The sequence below is a fragment of the Oxyura jamaicensis genome, chromosome 10 (assembly GCF_011077185.1).
Source record: "Oxyura jamaicensis isolate SHBP4307 breed ruddy duck chromosome 10, BPBGC_Ojam_1.0, whole genome shotgun sequence".
NCBI lineage: Eukaryota > Metazoa > Chordata > Aves > Anseriformes > Anatidae > Oxyura > Oxyura jamaicensis.
The window spans coordinates 647,505-669,485 of record NC_048902.1 but is presented as its reverse complement, the minus strand read 5'-3'; the positions used below and the strand labels follow the sequence as shown (position 1 = coordinate 669,485).

Here is a 21,981-nt window from a genome sequence, read left to right as displayed (position 1 = left end):
TTTTCATAGAACTTATACAATTACTTCTGCATTTGATTCAGTGACAAAGAGTACTAGCCTATAGTATCCACTATAGAGTAGTATACTATAGAGTGTAGTAAAGATTCAAGAACTTCAAATCAATCTGCTCATCTTCTGTTTCTCATTCACGTTGAAGTTTCATAGGGCTTCTATTTACTCTCATTAGTCTTAGTAAGCACTCATCAGTGTCATGGCAACACGCTTATTTTATATGTTGTATATCAAAGACAAATCAATTGCCTCTCTTCAAGAAGATTCCCTATGTTACTAACTGCTCTACAATATTGGAATGTGAGGTAACAAAAATGGACACAAGTGTAAAAAGGAGACTAAGGTACCGTGTTGGAGAAACATGCAATTAAGTTCTCATTATGAGGGTATACTAAATTTCTGATCATATTTTTTTTCTTCTATTTGAACAGTACAGTAATAATGAGTGTTGTAAATGACACTCTTCCTTGTGACCAAATATCCCAGCATTGTATGAAAGTCCTGCAGGGTACTCACTTTCCTGGGAGATGAATCTCAAGTCTTCCTGACTTCAGCGATCCTTGTACTTTATGCAAAAGACAGAATACTCGAATCAAATTTCAGCTCAGATATCACATGACTTGGATCTACATTTCACCTGCAATTACAGTTGAAGCAGTCATTCTTTGTTTTTTTATAAATTTGTTCTGTTCTCACAGAATGCATTGTTCTGTTCTCACAAGCAATAGCTGTATTTCAACTTCAGAGCTGTCCACTATTCAGTGTAATATTTATTTTTTTATATACTGATTTGCTAAATAGATAATGGTTACTTTTTATTCTCAATAACATTTTTGACATGTTTGAAAATACCATATAAACTTACACTTTGACTGTTAAAGATGAGCTTTCTACATTAACTCCATGTGTTTCTTCCCATTCTGGCAGCAAACAACAAAAAGCAGCATAAACATTATCATTAAACACAAAGACTATAGGCAATTTCTCCTGTTCAAAGTTTTTCTTACTGTACTGATCTTTGTAGGGCTGAGACAATTTAAACAGATGAGGATCTGGGTCTCTAAAGCAACCATGTGTCCTTGTTAAACCAAAAAAAAAGTATGTCTGGACTTAGGACCTGCATTGACATGTTACCTTTGAATACTGACACTTGTAAAATTTGTCACAGACTGACAATCTACTCCTCAGTTAATTTATTATTGATCTCCAGTGTCTGGTTCTCTACTTTCAGAAAAATGCTAGTCTTCATTAGTCAACTAGTTGACTATTTTAAGAGTAACAGAATAGTTGCTTACAGATAACATAAGAAATTTAGCCAAAGTACAGGGAAGTAATCTCTGCCTGACATGAAAACATTACTCTTTGGCATGACACTAAGGCAGTGATTGTACAAAATATATGCAGACTGAGTCAACGTATGGCAAGAACATTCTTGTGGCATCACGGGGAAGGAAAATAATAATACGCTGTTGTTTCCACAGCCTCCTGTGTTGTCCGAGATGCTACTGGGAACATCAATGATACAGTTGTATCTGGAATGAGCTGCAACGGATCATCTGCCTGCAACCTAGGCTACGATTTTTCCAGATGCAGAAATCAGCCATGTGATTATGGGCTGATGAATAATTTTCAGGTTTTAATGAAATAATACGTATAATCATAAGCAATGCATGAATACATAAGTACAAACATGCAAAAATATTATTTACTGACAACTGACTGCAACAGGACATCCACTTTCATCTAAAAAAGTCTAAAACTGTAGGAATAATCAAAGCGAAACATCCCTGCATTCCTTATTACCTTCACGCTGCCATCACTAGCCTTCCCAGCACTCTGCTAAGGTCTTTATTTCCCCTTTCAAGAAGTACCATGCAACAGTATATACTCTAACACCTTCAAACTCAAAGCCTAGACATAACAAAGGCCTCAGGAACTCCTGTCAGATGAGCAGCTCATCTCACTGCTCTTTACACATGAATGTGATTTTTACCGCAGGGGTGCTGTGGCCGCTGTTAGAGGCTTGTGCCACAGTACAAAAGCCAGAGTTCTGACTTCTTATAAAGAAAAAAAAAAGTATCCAAAAATAGTCAAGTGAGAAGTAAGGCGATCTTTCTCCTAGGCCAGAGATACTGTCTGCCATTTTTATTCTTCAAAATAGAGCTTAGGCAAAGGATCAAAGAAAAGCAGTTCTTCTGCAGCACCACGACCATGGCTCCCAGATGTCTGTTCAGCCCCTCAGCTTCACAGCCATGACAGGAGCTCACCACCTACCTGCACATGCTTTTCAACAAGACATTTCAAACTTTTAAAGACACTTGCCTTTTTTTTTTTTTTTTATTTTTTTTCTTTTTTTTTTTTTCCCCAGCTGGTTCTGCTAAATGACAGGGCTGGGTAACCACCTTTAAAGGGATATGCTGTTCTTGTTGCAGACTACTTTTCATTCCTTCACAGACTGTTTTCCTTCCTTCCTCATTCTCACCTCAGTTCAGCAGCCCAGACTCAGGGAAACCCTTAAAAACAGTGACCTCACTCAAGCCATGCACAGAGCTTCATTTCTCACATTTATCCTTGCCACGGTGAAGTCAGAAAAAAATATGTCTTCATCTGACAAATCTCCAGAATTAACTGCTGTCCTTCCTGGAGTACTTCCTACACACCAAAAAGCATCTGGCAATCACATCCATCCACTTCATATTTTTCTTCCTTCTCTGGTGCTTCTGAACTTAGCAGCCCTTTTATTTTAATGGTGGTAAAGGCCAGGAAAGGCCCCTCTGGAAGGGCTGAGGGAGGCCTGATGGTGCCCAGCATCACAGTTTGCGGTGTGGCTGTTGTGCCAGCACAGTCATGTATTCTTCTCTTCTTTTTTTAGCCATATTAAATAATAATAAAAATAAAATAAAATAAAAACACAAAACAAACCTCAGACCCTCTGACCACATTTAACACTTTGGGGCTCTTTCCTGCTGTTTCCACTTTCCCTTTTTATTTCCACTGACTATTTACCCACCAGAGACTGTGACTTATAGCAGCCAGTCAGTACAGGAGGTAAGGAAATCTCACAGATTATCATTTACCTCAGCAGACAGCTGCAGGTTTTTATAAAAATTTAGCTGTGCCTCAGTTGCTTTTCACTGAAACAGGAATAACACTACTCCCCTACCTCACATCTGGTTTGTAGTATAATGAATTTAGGACCATGAAAAGCTGTATGTAGAGTACTTAAATGAATCTGTGATCAAAAATGTATCCAAATGCAAGTCTGATTTTTTTTTTTTTTTTTAAAGGTGATGAGTATGGTGTCTGGCTTTGGTCCTCTCATTACAGCTGGCATCTTTTCTGCTACTCTGTCATCAGCTCTGGCATCTCTTGTCAGTGCACCCAAAGTTTTCCAGGTAAAAATCAAAATACCCATTTCCTTATACTCTATTTTACTTCAAAGACGAACAATTTAGTTGAACTCTGTGCCAAATGTGATAGGTATTTAAACAACAGTGCTATATGTAGGAGGACAAACCAAGGGAAACGGCATGCAGAATGTTTTCCTACAGAAACGGACAGGTCTTGGCACCCTCACAACGGGGGGAGCATTTAGGATGGTAATGTTCCTTTGGTCAGAGCTCAGCTTGGTGGCAGAAACAAGTGCTGGTTTTCAATAGCTTCAAGGCTATTTTCAGGACCACTTCTATCTCCTTGCAGAAAGCCAGCCTGTAGCTCAGTAATGCCAGGAACATGAGGCAGCCCTCATTCCTGTACTGGCAGGTGTGCTCAGTCAGGCTCTCTCCACACACCGCCAGGGAACCAGCAACATGCTTCCCAGCAATGCGAATGGGAACACAGGGCATGGGACTGAACGATAGCTTGCACACCTTACAGCAAAGCTCTGATTTCTGCGACAGTTTCCTCCAGTTTAGACTGTATTTAATTCTGTTCATGTCTTTTTAAAGCACTGGATAAGTGTCAAATGACTGTGATTGTTTTTCCTGCTATAATTTAGCAGGATATTGGCTTATCACCTTATTTGAACATTTACATGCCATAGACTTGAAGTACTAAGATAGATTTAATTTTTGTTTAGCAAAAGCCTAGCACAAGCTGTCACTCACATACAGTGAATTTCTTCTGAAAGAGATAACTGCTCAGCAGAATTAAATTCTGATTTGTCTACCAGGCTCTTTGCAAGGACAACGTCTACAAAGGGCTCCACTTCTTTGCCAAAGGATATGGAAAAAACAACGAGCCAATCAGGGGATATGTTCTCACTTTTGTGATTGCTATGGCGTTCATATTGATTGGTTTGTATATAATTACATAACTGCAATATATGGTTTGAAAGTATATAAACTGATACTTTAATACAATGATTAGCTATGGTTAGAAAAAATTCCAGTCAGGTAAGCACACTCAAAGCCCTGGCAGCAACTTCATTACTCTTAAGGCAAAGAGAAACAAACAGGGGCTCTGGTAGTATCTCAGTACCACCAGAGCCTCATTGCAGATACTAAGCAGGTGCAGCTTCTGTTCACTTCACTGTAAGAGGGCAGCACTTAGAATTATATCAAATAAGGCAATATCCAACTTTGAAAATGTATTTCCAGTTCATATTGCGTATGGATGTGAAATAATTTTGAGATAATTAGGAGGCCTACTCTGCCAAGCCTTCCCTACAATCAGCTCAAAGGCACAGCCCAAATTGCCAGCACTGGCTGCAGAAAAACTTAGCTACTGTATTAAGTGTGCTATCACTATTAGCAGTAATTCTGGGGGGTTGGATTTTTTAAAATTAATTTTTCCGAGATTTCAGTTTCAAATTGTGTGACACTCTCAATAAATGGCAAGTTTAGTAGAGAGAATTCAGATCACCATTTAAAAAGCAAAACATTTTGACTAAAAGCCTTTCAAGAAACAAGTGTCCTCTAAATCACATATTTAAAGCTCTGAAATTCATACCAGATCCACATCATTAAGAGGCAGTCTGCAGAACTGGAGTATCAAGTATAACCTTTCGTGGAATATATATTATTAAAATGAGCAGACACACTAATATAATTGAGGGTATATCACGGTGGCCTTAAATTAGTGGCACAGGAAAATAGCCAAACTCTCCCTGAATAAAAAATTCAGACAGTATCCAGATTTAATGCAGTCAGAAGAAAGCTATCCACAACCTTGGAAACTGATGCCTGTGTCTGAATTGTGTGTGTGTCTTGCAGCTGAACTGAATACCATTGCTCCAATCATCTCCAATTTCTTCCTGGCTTCATACGCTTTGATTAATTTCTCCTGCTTTCACGCCTCATACGCAAAATCTCCAGGTGAGTCAGCATTCACCAGTGATTTAAGGGTGGGCTACACAGACTTATCTCTGTAAGTTTTCAACTGTATGTCAGAGAAAGCTGCAGTACCTGTAAAACATCTAAGCTATGTGATCTGAGGTTTTACTGCTCCCATTGAATATGATGACATTTTATTTATCTGCAAGAGACAAAAATAATGGCTCTAGCCCTTCCATTCCCTGCAGCTGTACAAGATGAAAAAGACTTTGGTGGATCCCACTGGAGCAGAAAAGCTCTTCCTTAGGGTGTTTTTCTCCTCACTATCACTCAACATGGATGAATAAAAAAGCTATACTACCTCTGATCACATAAAGTAAGCAAGGTATAGTGGGGTATCATTATGCCTGTCTCTGCCAGAACTATGGTGAAATTTGCAGAAGGTTCATGAGGAGTAACTGTGCTAGAAGTAATACAGCCTTGAAGGGAACACACGGAACAAGAACAGATCCCCAGAACAGCTCTGCAGTGCCTAGTAGCAGAAATGTAGGGTGTAACACAATAAGGGCCTCTACAAGGGTAACGTGGGAGTTACTCTCTACACTTGTACAGCAAGGGAAAATAGAGGCTTGCAGGCATATGCATCAGCACAGATGAACAGTCCTCCTCCTCATCGTTAATGGAGGGGTGACACCTTAAGGACTAAAGTCAATCAGCTAAGCAGCACCGTTTTGGGCACACAGGAAAGACATGTTCCTGCTGATATGAATCAATTATTCAATTCAAGGAGCAGGGAACACATTTTTGATTTCCAGTGTGAAGAAACCTGCAGTGGTAGCACAAATGCCTACATCAACTTCCTTCCTACAGATCTGCATGGTGCCATTTGTTCAGAGGGCAGAAAAGATGAACGCTTCTGCTAATTACCTGCACAGCTGAACAAATGCAGATCTGCTCTACATGGCCTTAGAGCTGAGTAAAAATTACCTCTACAGATTTCACGTACGTGCATCTGATTCAACTCTGACACTACTTAACATTTCCTGACAAAACTATACCCATTTTTTTTGTTTTCTCATTTCCTCCAGTTAATTTCTGCCAATTCACAGTGATAGATTGTCATAATTGCAAGGCTGCAGGACAGCAAATTTCTTCACAGCAGGACCTTCCCATTCCCTCATTACAAAGATGATCCAAGATAGGGTTGTTCAACCTCTCCTTGTATCTTCAGTGCTTTTCTCCCCTCCAAAGAGTCTACTCTGTAGAACACCTGGCAGAGACCTGCAAACCAGGGAGGCTCACTGCTTGCTTCATTTTAATTGCTAGCAGGGGAAGGATTCAGTACTGCAGCTGAAGAGCAGAAGGAATAATATCTTTTTAAAGTCATTTGCCAATGATTTTATTTTTATGCAACGAGGCCAAGCAATTTCCAAATTTAAAAGACACATGCACTTAGAGCATTGGGACAAACTCCTCTCAGCAAGCATTTAGCTCCTATTAATAAGTTCTATGCATATGTATCAAAAGGGCGTAATAACCAATTACCTGGAGTTAAAGGAAATACTATTTTCAGTTCTGAACCAGTGAACTTTAATTTGGCAAAAAACACATAGAAGCAGAACAGCCATTCAAAGTGAGGCTGGACAAAGCAGTAGGAGCAGGTTATAGTGAAAGGCTTTTAAGCCCCAGTACTTGGTATGTATAGAAATCTAAACCAGCCAATGCCCAGGAAGTACCTGCTGCCTGAGAACTTGCACATACCCCTCCCACCCCTTCTGACAGAGCCTGAAAAAAATTGTATGTGAGTCTGTCTGTGCAAGACCAGTGGATCACCATTTGCTTTATATATTTTTCTGCTCTTCCAATTTCCACAATTCTCTTTAAACAGGCTGGAGACCTGCGTTCAGATATTATAACATGTGGGTATCACTCTTTGGAGCCCTGTTGTGCTGTGGTGTCATGTTTGTCATCAACTGGTGGGCAGCTCTCATCACTTATGCCATTGAACTCTTTCTATATATTTACGTAACATACAAGAAACCAGGTAAGGCCACAAGATACTTATTTTAGGTATATGTTATGCAGCCTCAGCAGACTTTACCAGAATTAATTCTGCTTACAGAAGCAGCCATTCCTTCTTAAACACCTTTCCTTACAGGGAAGTTTGAACCACCATATTAAATCCCACTTTATATAAAATAGATTAAGACAATAGTCTTCTGAACTTTTGCCTTTTTAACAAGCACATCAGGTTCGGGGCTTTGTATAAATGTTCCAGCACACCAGTTTATTCCCACATCGTTATTACAGAGTTAATTTGGGCTTTCACTTGAGTATCTCTCATAAATTTTTTCCATCCATAAACAAAACCTCGACTGAATTTTGCTGTGTTCTTAGCTGTCTTGTCTGGCATCCTCACTCAAAAGTGAAACCTGCTGCCACTATACAATAAAAATACAAGCTGCATTACTCGTGAACTGATCTTTCCCCAGTACCTTCATATATTCCTCAGTAAATCATGAAAGATAGGCACATTTTACTGCTAGAAAAGATTGCTTAGTAGCTCAGCAAATCACAGGAGCTGTCCCTAGAAATCTGTGCACTATTGCAATAGTATGAGACAGTAGTATAGTATAGTATGGTGCAATAGTATTGCACTAGTATGAGACAACTTTGTCTGGTTATTCATAGCCAAGACTAAACTAACCCAGGTCCAGATTTCAGTGCTAACCATCTGAATATGATGTTCAGTGAAACAAATAATACAAAGAAAGAAGGCAAATCTCCCAGCATAAGATGTGCTTTCATTGCAGCTAGCTTGATATAGCAGCATCTGGTCTGAGCCTGTGTTACTCTTTTCTGTGTATATTACTGCACTGTTGTGTGTCCTGCCTATTTGTGCTCTCATACCTACTGGGATGGTCTGTGGTTCTCTCCCTGTACACCATGTAGGAGAACTCAGCTGTGAAAAGATGGGGTGTCAGAAAGGTATTGGAAGATTGTTACCCTTTTCCTAGTATATTGCCAATGTCCTTACTGGAAAGTAGCAGGTTAAAGCCTGATTACATTCACTGAAGACACCAAGCAAAAAGCTATCCATCTCCAACCTTCCAAGATAGTGACTTTTGTTCAGCACTTACCTACCAACAACGGAGTGGTTCAAAAAAGTCTAATATTCCTCACAAAAGAAGGCCTCTAGACATCCCTCCACTTAGTTTCACTAAGCATTAGTTCTGTACCTTGACATAACTGGACTTGATCTGCATTCACGTTGACCTCAATGTGGAAAGTTGTTTCTCATCTGTCTCCTTCCACCGAAGAGCTATACAACAGAAAAGACAGGATAAATATGCCAGAATTAGTTTGGGAGAACAATTTTTGCCCCATGCAGAAGAACAGAACTAACCAGAGCTTGTGATGTTCCCTGCTAATGGATTAATTTGAATTTTCTGAAATTTCACACCAAATGCATCGCTCAGGGCTGTCCATTTTACACATGGGGGAAGGGTACAAAGTTAATGAAACATAGAAGAAAACATTTCCCAAGCAGAGAAAGAATGTTGCTTATGCTTTTTATAAAAATAATGAGATAATTCACTTGCATGTTGTTTTTGCATCACAGAAACTAACTTGTTCTTATGAAGCATAAAGAAGGGTAGATTTATATCTAAGCATGGGAGAATATACGCTGCTTTGGCTCATAGGTAACGTGATTGCTGACCTTTGTAATAGAACACAGAGAAAAGCCCATGGTTTAATATGCATTATTTATCTTTATTATTGCAGAAGTAAATTGGGGCTCTTCTACACAAGCTCTTTACTATATTAATGCCTTAGACAGCGCTCTGGCATTAACTGCAGTGGAGGATCATGTGAAAAACTTCAGGTAAGATTTCCAGTGAACAGCTGAATGGCTTACTCTGAATAAGTACATTAGCCAATTAAATACAACCTTTTTTTCCTCTTAACAGACCCCAGTGCATAGCATTAACAGGAGCTCCTATGATCAGGCCTGCTCTGCTGGACATCACACATACTTTCACAAAGAACAACGGGCTGTGTATCTGCTGTGAAGTGTATACGGTAAGGTCAACTCACATAAATCCAAAAATTCAGCAGTGGTGGGTGCTCCATATCCCCATTACACATTCCACTCTCACTTGGCACACGATGTTCCCACTGGTGCTGATGAGCTTCTGTGCAGACCGTGAAAAAGATTCACACTGAGAATGAATTTTGTCGTAAGTCTTGACAAGAAAGCTATCGGCTGATACAGAGCCTGTTGGTAAATGCCTCATTGAGATGCAATTCAGAGCTCATAGCAGACAGACCAAAAAAAAATGATAAAACTTTTAAAAAATAAAGCATTGCAAGATTTTTTTTTTTTTTTAAATTGACACAGTAAGGCTTAAAAAAAAAAAAAAAAAAAAAGAGGGAGACAGAGTTCTCTAAGGACTACAGCACAAGAGATAATACCTAAGCTCTGTTTCCAGCTTTGCCACTCATTTGCAGGGGGCTGGCAGGTAATTCAGAACTCTGCGCAGTGCTTTTTCCAAAATTGTAACAATGCTAATTTTGAGGATAAACATACTTTTCCAAGATCTTCTAAAGAAAGAAGCAAAATATATTTCTAGCTACAGACAGGAAGTTATGCATTTTAAAAGGATGAACATTAGACTTTAATTAGGAAATGACAAAAATAGATGGGTTTGTAATACAGAAGAGAAAATACATTTTAAGTATTACAACAACTTTTGAGAGAAAAGAAAAGGTCCATGGCACTAAAAGGGGCTGCAGAATCTAACTAATAGAGTCACTCCAGACAAGATAATGTATTCTTCCACATAAGCATAATTCCTTTGATGCTGTCACTTTGTAGAATGGGAGTATAGAGGAGCTACATGTGATTTTTTCCAATCGGAATGAATCTATAAAGAGTGAATGGCTCTAATCCTTTTCTATTGTAATTATTGGTAGCTTTCCCACTGCATTCAGTAAGCACAGAATCAAACCCAACAAGATCCTGAGATTAGGCAGATTCATAAGGTTGAGTTCCAACATGTTTTCTGATTTATTTAGGCATGTTTCTCTGATATTACCACTTGCTATGTAGAACTGAAATTTCATTTTAGTCTATATATATATATATATATATATATATATATATATATATATATATATAAACTATGTCTATTTTCTCCAGTAACAAAAGCTAAATTTAATTTGGTTGGTAATAAAAGTGTGACACAATGAACCTTAGCAATTTGCAAAGGTATGGCAACAACCGGATGACAGAATTCCTGTGTCCAGGGAGTGGGAATGCCATAATGTCAGAGAGTACTTAGAATCAGTTTGCTGCCATAGTACAAGACTGTGAGGTGTCTTACTGTCACATAAGCTTCCAGGGCTCCAGAGAGCTATAACTGGAAATCCAGGCACTGTACTGAAGACACAATACATAACATAACAAACACAGCAAGATCATTTACCCATAAATGTAATATCCAACATATTTTGCCTCAAAGGCTGACATGCTGCTAGCTATGCATAACGTTTTAAGACTATGCCAAAGGGAACATCTTCCATTCCCTGTCCCCAGACGGGGGCAAGAAACTTCCCGGGAACATGATAATGGAATGTTCACAGATGGGTAAAATAAATATGGGAATTTAATATAGAGACAAACAGCTTTTAAACCATCTTTAAGGTTGTGGCTGCATGTTGGCTTGAACAGAGTTTCCAGTGAAAAGGGCTATTCTGCTTTTCCTCCCTGCTTTCACAAATATTTTTGCAAGCTTAGTCTTCATCTGTACTGAAACTCACTGCACAATTGCAAAATATGAACCGTGATACAAAGGAGGAGCAGAGAAGGACAGGCTATCATCTGATGAAGTGGGACTGTCTCCTTGGACAGCAGAAGCATCTTATATTGTGCAAGATAGTTGTAAATGTTTTCAGGTTTTTGTTTTTTTTTTTTCTTTTTCAGGAATTCACAAGTTCCTGAATAATGCAGCAAACTCTTCTCAAGTTACACGTTATTAAGAAATACTCCACTAAGCTTACTGTCACCCAAGAGCACAGCATGGTCTCTGAAAGATCACGTGCATTTACATCCCTCCTCCTGTACTTTCCAAAAAGTCAGGCATTAACAGTTCTATGTGGGGGACGATGCCTGAGTGAGCATCAGTCCAGCCTGCTTTTGATCAGATCAAAATTCACATTATTATTTGAACCAATGAAAAATGAGCAGATAAAACATGACACACAAACTCCGCCAGATCATTCATTTTCTTTTTCAATGCTGCTTTATACATGGATCTTGCTGAAAATTTTCTCCTTTTCTATCCCCTTCTCTCCTTTTTCTATCAGCCAATACCAATTAAGTGAAAGTAAATGTATTCAGTTATTTCTACATCTCTATAAACATACAGTACATCCAATTTCCTTCCTTCCAGGAGAAAAAAAAAAAAAAAAGTACTTCAGCAAGGCTGAAAAGCTCTGAGACAAAGAAATTTTGAGTTTACAATCCATATCACCCCCTTTAAAGCTGTTTTTAAATTGGGATTCTTCCTGTACACTTCATTTCAGAGTGAATGTCTTTCAGTTTCAGTTTACACTGTTCTTGAATGGCAAATTTTGAGCCTATAGTATTTGTTATGGCTAAAAAAAATATATCTAATTCTTCCTCTACTCAATTTTAACCAGTTTCCTAGCTTAGCAGGAGAAGCTACCAGATACTAACTTACTTTAAGTGTGAAAGATTTAAATATGAATTTTGAGATACAACCTCCTGAGCATGAGTTTACCAAGCCTTTCTAGTTTTATGTTGTATGAAAGTTTTACAGAGTTCTATTAGTTTCCTGTCCCTTTGGAACCAAAATGGCAGCTTGCACCCTCAAATTATAGTAGAAATTATAAAAGAGTAAAGCTGTGGCTGAAGACTGCAAGAAATGCCACTCTAGCAAACTCAAGTTCTAAATTATCTGTTTCTAACAAACCAGTCTGGTACCACTTCCCGTGTTAGGAACAATCAAACACACTCACTTGATTTCAAGTGCTTCCAAGTTACCTGCATCTTTTCTGACACATCTAATTACTACTACTGTCTCTGATGCTGCTGGACACACTCCCACAGTTTACAATTCCACTTTCTGTTCTTCCTTGGAAAGCAAAAACTACCTGTGCAGCCAGTAACACACCAAAGCCAGCATCTTGAGCATCCCTGTGTTTCATCTTCACTGCAGAAGAGCTAGACTACTGATACAGCTTTCTAAAAATCATTATAAAAGAGAATAAACAAGGCCTCACAAACCTTAACCTCACACTTTAGAGCACAGATTTTTGAAATCAGTTAAATTACAGATATATGCTCTGCTCCCCAAACTTATCTTTCTAAATTTCCTGATTGCAGCCTTGATGTCTCCCCTGGGCCAAATCTTTCTGGGGACTGACTGCCAAGCCTTTCTCTGCTGAGAATGTACCAGGTCTTATGACTTGGATATAGACATGGATTTTGCCTCATTAAATTACCAAATGACCACTGGAAGGACCTGGTAACAAAGGCAGTTACATGTTTAATTGTATGGCAAAATCTTTTTCTCTTCTTATTAGTAGATAGTAGTTTAACAAGGTGTATTTAGATCTGCTCAGCCTTATTTATGTAATCAAGTCAGGAAAGGAGTTTATTCACTCTGAGATGTTTCATCATAACTTAGATATTTTTCTAAGAAGTTACAGCCCAACGTAGTCATCCTTTCTGTCAGAATCACTGTATTTAAGTAGCATTAACAGCCTCAGCCTTCTTGAGCAGAATGTGAATTATGTTAGCAGCCTAGTTCTTTTCAAAGGCTTGAATCTCTGCGGACTCTTTAAGGAAATGTATTTTTCTGACTCTCTCCATTTGCTCCCACAGCAGACTAGTAACTCCTTCAAAATCACTCTGTGATGTATAATACAAAGCCTTCTTAATAATATTTTATTGTATCATGCAGGGACCACGCAAGCTGTGTGTTAAGGAGATGAACAGTGGCATGGCAAAAAAGCAGGCCTGGCTTACAAAGAACAAAAGAAAAGCCTTTTATGCGGCAGTGGCAGCTGACAGCTTCAGAGATGGAGTCAAAAGTCTCCTTCAAGTAAGCTTTTTGTTTATGGAACACATAGAAGAGTGCTACATCAAAGCATCCCTTTACAGAAAGCATTTCTGTTTACTTGTTAAGAAATCTTGTGTATGTATGGAATATGTTATAAATAGAGAGGGCATTCTGGGGGGTACATGTATTTGTACTACAGGTTATTTCATAAACAGATCTAGTTCTGGGCTATGGAATTATGAGACAAGGCAGGCTGATTCTTTCGTAAATGAACAAGATACTTCCTTAAAAAATAGTAATAAAAAAAAAAAAGAAAAGGCCTCTACAGGGAAACATTTGAATGTCTGTGCAGTTGACACTTGATACACTTCAAATCAATAAATCAATCCTATTGCTTGGTATTTTGCAGCATAATAAGTATCTAAGAATTGTTTTGCATTATTGAAAACAAAGTGTAATAAACATACATTTTTTGCAAACAGAGAAGGCCATCTAAGAAAGTGGGCAATATTTTTCTATTACCCTAAGAATTCAGCAGACTTTTTCCAAAGGTCCATTTTTAAATGGCCTTAACAACAGAGGCAGTTTTTGTATGTTTTCCATTTCTCTGTCTCTCACATGTATTTAAACACAAAAGTACTGAGACAAAATGCAGAGAAAATTTGTTCTATCAAAACTTGACATGGATACTACACCTTTGGTTTAAGCATCGTCTCAAAAGGAGATCCTTCTAATGTTTTTGTGAACAATCATAGTCTAAAGATCTCTTCCTCTCCATTACTACCTAAACCACAAATAACTCCCAGCATACAAGAATAACCATATAATTACTGTAATAACCTAAGGACAAATGTATTGGTTTGCCAAACACTTATTCATTTGAATGTAAACAATGCAAATGTGTTACCCCAAAACCAAGCAAAAAATAAAAATAAACCAATAACAACAAAGAACATACCAAGATTTCAACAGTTTTTTGTATTTTCTTTTTGCTTTCAGTACAAATTGACAAACGTAGTAACTTTATGTATTTGTGGATCTGAAGGTTCCCAATACACCGAATATTCAGATTTCTGTAAGAATTAGGTTAGCTGAAACTAGAACTGATAGCCCTTACTTTTTCAGGTTTCAGCATCCAAGTCCAGTTTTCGAGGCAAAATAATATATTGACAATCCATTTGTTCTTCCTGTTTATAAACTGTAATTTTATCTATAGAGCATGCTTAGCTGCTTCTGGATAAATAACCTTTTGGAATGAACACAGCAGAAACAGAACAGCAACAGTTACTAAGCTTAAGGCAAAAAAATATTCTGAAGAGGATATGCCTTCTCTACATATCTGAGGTTTTTAAAAAGACTTCAGACCCAGTTAATCTATTGGGTATTCCAAATCTGATAAAAGCTTTATGTTATTATCTTAGAATGAGCATACAAACAGTGCTTGAACTCTCTCTTGATTACAAGTTATTGAACCATTTTAATGAGAGCATGTCAGAAGAAATGCAAATGAATGCTTTAGCAAATTTAGAAAAACTACATTTCTGTCATCTAAAAATCATTTATAGTTGGAATGATTTAGAGCTAATCTTTTTGCATGGGTAGGAGTATGAAGGACATTCATGAAATACAATCTAGTCATAAGCATATCCAGAACATTATTACTTCAGTTATCTTTCACTATTGCTTCTCATTTACAGTAAGGGCACGTGTGTGTGTATTCTCAAGCAGTGTTTTAATATTGATAGGCATCAGGCTTGGGTAGAATGAAACCAAATACTTTGGTGATTGGATTTAAGAAGGACTGGAGAAATGCTGCTGTCTCGCAAGTTGAAAACTATGTGGGTGTTATACAGTAAGTCACACCTTTTTCACTCCTTCTAGTCTAGATTAATGTGGCATTTCCATGCAATGATTGGACCAGTTGATCTTGGAGGTCTTTTACAACCTCAATGATTCTATACAGAACTTAACATGTAGAAAAATGTAAGAATAAACCTAGAGAACTGGGTTCACACATGCTAGCTCTGTAACAGAACTTCCTGTTCATAAAAAAAGCACTCCATGGCTTCACTCACCTTGCAAGATCTGCGTAGAAAATGTCTGGCACAGTTGGAGATTATATGGCTTGACAATGCTACATAAAGAAGCTGCACTGCTGTCAGCAGTGCTTTTGCAGAACTATATTTTCTCTCTCTCTCTCTTTTTTTTTTTTTTTTTTTTTTGTGGGCAGGAGCTCAGAGAAAAACAACCCCAATGTACACACTTTGGGAATAAGAGAACATCATGGAATTCTTCTTTTAAGCCTAGGAGACATAGGAAAAACCTTGCTTCAAATCTCTTGTGTGCCTAAGGCTCAGCAGCTCTGTGGATTGGGATTTAGCCAGAAACAGTCATTTAGAAACAGGCTTCTCAGATTCTTGCTCAAAACTCACCTGCAAACCTGCAGCAAGTCAAAGAAATATAAAATCCAACCCAGCTTTGTTATTTCCTCAGAGAAGGGAGAAAAAAATAGCTAGTGGCAACCTAGCTCCTAAAAAGCGTTGTGTGAAACACCTGTTATTTAGGAATAGCCTATCTGTTCCCATACCCAATGGTACCTTTTTTCCCCTCCCCTCAAATGAAGCAAAAAAAATTGATAGAACTGTACTTGATTCTTGGGCAATACCTCCTGCAATTTTACCCAGAATAGCTCAGCACATGGCAGTAATACCTCCACTGAGCACTTAACACTTTTACTCAGCAGCTCAAGGCAGCTTTCCTCAATGACATGCATGATATGAAACGAAATATATTCTTTTTTTATTATTTTTCAGTGATGCCTTTGATTTTGAGCTTGGCATGATTATCGTCAGAATTAGCCAAGGATTTGATATATCTCAGGTCCTCCAGGTTCAAGGTATGTGGTGACTCAGCAGTCAAATTATACTTCACATCTATGGTAGTTACATGCTCAAAAAAGGGAAGATTCTGACCAAAACTCTTAGCATCACCATCTGGTTTCTAGAATAGTTCCTACACCTGTAACTTCTATAGTTCCTCATTGCTTCCACAGTCTCAACCCTTCCCAAAATCCTTGCTGAAGCAGATGTCCACTGGTAGTTACAGGAGGCCAACCCTCACATGCTAATAGGTTCTGCACAACAGAGAACTGAACTCCCAAAGTACTCGTAGCACAGGCACAGGCTAAAGTAGTAAAATCATGCTGTGCCACAGCAACCAGTTGCTCCAGCATGATTCCTTCCTGCTCTTAGCACATCTTCCTCACTCTGCCTACCTGAGATCTCTGAGGCTGATGGGAATCAGGAAGCTGTGCTTACAATATCACCTCTGTGGGATGCTGTGGCCCAGAAAGCCGCAAAAATCTCAAAACTGTAGGAAATATCAATTCTCCTTTTCAACTTTTTGTTCATTCTTCCTTAGATTAGCAGCAGCAGTTGCAAAAGGACTTTCAAGAGCTACGTTTAATGGTGGCCTTTGTTTTCCCATTCTTCTTTACGACACCACAGTTCTACTGGTTCCTTATGTAACCTGGGGTGGGAATTGCTCCACATAAACACCCTATTAGAACAATTCTCCAGGTTTTCAGTACGATAACTTTTCCATTTCCTGTAAGCTTGTTCACTTGAGCAGACAGATCCAACCTAAACCCGGAGGTTACTCCCAGTGTCCCATGTAGACCACGCCAGAGAAAGTTTTTGTGAAACAAATTAGACAAAATCTGTCGACACGGAATGTAGATGTACACAGGAAAACAAGAATGGTGACTCTTTGCTGCCGCCTGCTGTGAATCTGCCTGCAGCTTCTCCCCACAGCATCTCAGACCCGCTGACAGACCGTGCTCATGGCTGCTGAAAGAACACCAGAAATGACATAAGTACCTTAACTCTGCTAATTAAAACAAAAAATATTTCTCCGCTAAAGAGGATGGATTCTAGGGATGAAATCTAAGGATGAGGCAGCCCCCAAAAGCAAATCACCTACGAATTAAAAGACACCAGAGACTCCTTTAAAAAAACAGTAGACGAATATTGACCCAGGAGAATCTCTGGTGTGCATGGAGAGCTACAGTGCAATATGACAAGAACTTAAGAAAATAATAAAAATAGATTTATGCTTCCCCCAACCTGTGGATACCTCCAGTAGAACTGCCTGCCTCTGCATACTGAGAGTCAGAAAATGACTGCTCAGAAGATACAGGCATTAGAACGCCAGTGAAATTTCAGCAACTACGAACTTTGCATTCTTACAAACCAAGTTTTAAGACACTAGGAATGTGAAAGAATTAGAAACAGTAGAGCAAATAAAATAAAACCCCTCTCACATGCAGAAATGTTTTGAAGCAGACGCAGTCTCCGAAATGGGGAAAAAAAAAAAAAAAAAAAAAAAAAAAAAAAAAAAAAAAGGATTGTATTCTATTTGCTATGGAAGTCTGTTCAAGACAGAAACGGAAATTTTATTTCTGAATAACCATTAAGTTGGTGGTTATCAGCACCTGTAACAACCAGAAGCACAAGGTTGTCGTGGATTCTAAAGTAAAAGAAATGGTATTCATTTACACTGGCAATTGAGAGCGCCAAATGTGCTTATGATGTCCAGCTGGTGAGGTTCTGTTTGTTTAAAAGAATTTTACATTTTACATTTACATTTTATTAAATAAATTTACATAAATAGAAGTCTTCCTTTTGAGAAAAAAAAAAAAAAAAAAAAAAAAAAAAAAGCTTTCTGCAGGTAAATGCTTGTATCACCATTAAAATTAGTGCCTTGTCATAATACATACCACAATAACACATTGTACTTTTTCCTCACCAGAAGTCTAATATTGCTATGGTAGAATTGCTCTTTTATATTATTGAATTTACAGAATTGTTTAGCTAAATCTGAATTTTTCTGCTAAGTTGAAAAAAAACCAACATCAGAAATACTTCAGCTTAGAAACTGATCACATATTCAGTATCCTTACATATTTCTGAGAATCTCAAATCCAAATTGATGTAGCCTTGCTCTCAGAGCAGGGGCCCAAGAGCTTGAACTCAATACACCAGCTTTCTCACTTTAGGAAAACAGCTTTCCTGATCTGTTTTTGAATTCTTAAGAATAAAAACAACCCACAAACATAACTAAATGTATAGTATCTCATGGAACCATAAAATACAGTAATACTGAATTTGATCTTGAAAAGGTTGTCTGAGAATGGTTAAGTAGCACTTTAATATTCACTGCTGTGATAGGCATGGGCACCCTAAGTTAGGGCTTCCAGAGGTGAATTCAGCTTCCTCCTCCCTATTGGTTTGCAAGGAGAAAGTATGTAAAGACTTCTTCTCCCAGCAGCTTTACATTGTGTACTAAGAACCACAACGGCAATTACAACATCACTGTTATTGAAATAAGTGTTTTTATTTGAAATAGAAAATTATGTGTTACCAGCTCCCCTACTTTTTCTCATATACAGAGGAATTAGAGAAGCTGGAGCAGGAGAGGTTGGCACTGGAAGCTACCATTAAAGAAAATGAATTTGAAGAAGAAAAAAGTGGCATCTGTGGATTCTTCAGAAAAGCCAGAAAGCTCAATATCTCAAAGCATGAAACAAAAAAGGGTAAGTTCTGAAATAAGAACTTCTTTCTGACCCTTCAATTCATTAAACTCTCACCAGTATGCAAGCTGGACTTTGGCTGTAAGGCCAAAGCTCCTGAGCCACACAGAGGCTCCTGGAACAAGACCAGCCCCACGCAAACAGGCCTTGGTAGCCACACCGTAATGCAGAGCAGTGTCCTCACCACACAGGAGACCCCACCTAGCACAACACAACTTCCTGCCCACCCAACTCATTTTCTAGGTGGATTTGTCAACTCAGAGCTTATTTGGAAATCAAAAAATAACATGTGGTTATCAGTGTTTGAGGAACACACAACAAGTGTTATTTTTAACAGGCATTTTCAGTTTTTAAACAGAGGTGTTTTCTTCCTCCTCTAAAGCAATTACGAGCAATGTTCAGGGAAGAAGCAATCTTGCATTATTCAACTTTCACATACGCACATACACACAAGCACCTAGTATCCAGATGGAAAACAGGTAAAAACAGTACTACTGCTCTATACTCTAAGCATCATTTTGTGAAAAGGCACAAATGAAGGTGGTACAAGTATTGAAAGTACATATACAGCATGCAATGAAATAACTAATTAACACGTAACTTAAATGTATAGGTGATAAAATCAAGATTACACTTCAGATACAGTAAAATGACACAGAAGTAGAGAAAAAATTAAAGGTCTCATATTGCAATTGCCAGGCTGTAATGAGAATGACCCACCCGAAGCCATGCTTGTATGCAGACAACTATTTTCAGAATTTTCACCTAGCAGAGCTTATTACATCTGGCTGTGTATGCAACTCACATAGGTATCAATAAGATCTACAGACAGAAAACACAAAATGACATTATACGTTACTTGCAGGCTTCAGTAAAACATAGTTTTATTAAAAAATACCACAGAAATGCACCCCCCTGCTTCAAGTACCCTTTTCAATTTAGTTCAGGAAGGTATAAAAGAAATACATATTATACACTTTGGGTCTCAATATAATATAGATTATGTTAATAAAAAGTCCTATGTCTCCATTTTGCTTATTCTTTCATACTCCCCAGAGCTGTTGCATCTTCCAGCATAGATGCTAGAAATGTAAAGGAAAACCAATAGCTGCTTGAGAACAGTTGCATCCAGACTCTAGAAATACAGGAAAACAGAACAAAGCATATTCAGAACCTGACAGATCAGAGTAAAATCTCTAAAGAAGCCTGTCTGCTCCATTTATAATACTGCTCTGACACTGTCTTTTTTAAATCATTGAAAGAGAAGCAGAAATAAAGCCACAGGCTTCAAAAGATGGAATGAGAGATACTGTTAGCGCATAGACAAGACTGTACCTTTTAAAGGCAGTCAAGCAAATAGAAAGAAGCGAAGTTTATTTTCAATTAACAACGACCCTCTCAAGCATAGGGAAGTTGCCATATATGCTTGTTTTCTGCCTTCCGGTCTTAGCCTCACTTGCGTTCTTGCTGTGCCCCGTTAGCTCTTTGTCCTTCTTTATTGTTCATTTTATGATGTTCTGTTATTTACAACAGGCAGATGAGCCTGTAAACAATGTAAACACAAAGTAATAACCATTTACTTCTAAAATCTATCAAATATTTCCTAATTGCTTTTGAAGACCCCGGTGAAGTCTTGGGTAGTTAACAAGATCCAGAGAACAAGATCAGATAATCCTTTTGAAGGATTGAAGGATTTTGTTACAGTCCAGTGTCACAGTATTTATTACACAAGCTTTGTTTCCTCTGTGTACTGATCAACTACTAGTCCATAGCATGCATGCTGTACATTTCTGTAGATTTATAGGAATTAGGGCAGAAACAAGTCAAACCCTGTGCCTCCGTGTCCGTATTGAAAAGTATATCAAAAATAATGAGCTTCAAACAAATATTTACACATTTGCTGAATTTATAACAAGACCGGTATTTCTCTAGTTCCTCATCTTGATTCAGGCAACAAAATACCATCACCTGTTTCTGGGAGATATGTTCTTGTTGCTTATAAGGATATCAACCAGTTTTGCTTACATAAGTAAGTTTAAACAAATATAGAAGTGTTCACAGATTTAAGACACCAGCTTAATGCCTTTAACATCTGATGGTATCATAAACATGCCAGGTTACAGAAATAATCCATTGTTTCTGAATGGATGTACTCCAACATACCATTTGTTCCTACGTAAACAGCAAACTTATAGTAAGGATAGGCACAATTTCACTAATCTTTTTAATCCTTTATTTTGTACAAAGGAATTGAAAAAGAACTACAGTGACGTGGGGGTGGGGGGGTGAATCCTAAAGCTTTTTCTCCATTTGGCTCCCTACAGCTACACGTTGCTTAACTCATCAGAAATCTTTCCACATTTTCTCTTTCTCATTTCAGAGAGCACCATTAACACCATACAGTCAATGCATGTGGGTGAATTCAATCAGAAGCTGCTAGAAGCCAGCACTCAATTTAAAAAGAAGCAAGGAAAAGGTACAATTGACATTTGGTGGCTGTTCGATGATGGAGGTAAGGAATACAAGTGAGAACCGCAGGGAGGGATTTCTGTGTTACCAAACAAAAACATACTTGGGAACTTGCACAAAACTGTTTTAAGATTATGTAGTTAAGTTCATTTTAAAATATTTTAAACAGACAGAAAAGTATGTCCAACATTGCCAATATTAAGCATGGCTGTTCTCCCACACAATGCACTGATTTGATTTTCCTGCAATTTTATCTGTTCTTCCAGGTCTAACAATCCTAATTCCTTACATTCTAACTATCAGGAAGAAGTGGAAAAATTGCAAATTAAGGATCTTCACTGGAGGAAAAGCCAATAGGATCGAAGAAGAAAAACTAGTGTAAATATAACTATTTTGCCTCACTGCTTAAAGAGTTTGATAGATATAATACATATACAGCAGAAAGCTGGGAATTAGTCAGCAAAACTTTTTGTTTTAAGAACTGTCAGCAGTTCTAAAACAAGTACTTCATAGAAAGGTGCTGAGCTTATGGCATAACACTCAGGGC

The 21,981-nt window shown here is 38.0% G+C and overlaps 1 protein-coding gene across 2 annotated transcripts in view; it reads left to right on the top strand.

Moving 5' to 3' along the window:
- SLC12A1 (solute carrier family 12 member 1) overlaps positions 1–21,981 on the top strand; it is a 49,480-nt gene that overhangs the window by 18,461 nt on the left and 9,038 nt on the right. For both annotated transcript variants that reach the window (XM_035336064.1, XM_035336062.1), the window contains exons 10-22: positions 1,494–1,645; positions 3,300–3,407; positions 4,184–4,307; positions 5,226–5,327; positions 7,174–7,329; positions 9,072–9,171; positions 9,257–9,368; positions 13,277–13,417; positions 15,121–15,227; positions 16,189–16,271; positions 18,825–18,968; positions 21,346–21,477; positions 21,701–21,812. In XM_035336064.1, coding sequence (XP_035191955.1) covers positions 1,494–1,645; positions 3,300–3,407; positions 4,184–4,307; positions 5,226–5,327; positions 7,174–7,329; positions 9,072–9,171; positions 9,257–9,368; positions 13,277–13,417; positions 15,121–15,227; positions 16,189–16,271; positions 18,825–18,968; positions 21,346–21,477; positions 21,701–21,812 — 1,573 coding nt within the window. The remainder of the gene's footprint in view (positions 1–1,493; positions 1,646–3,299; positions 3,408–4,183; positions 4,308–5,225; positions 5,328–7,173; positions 7,330–9,071; positions 9,172–9,256; positions 9,369–13,276; positions 13,418–15,120; positions 15,228–16,188; positions 16,272–18,824; positions 18,969–21,345; positions 21,478–21,700; positions 21,813–21,981) is intronic.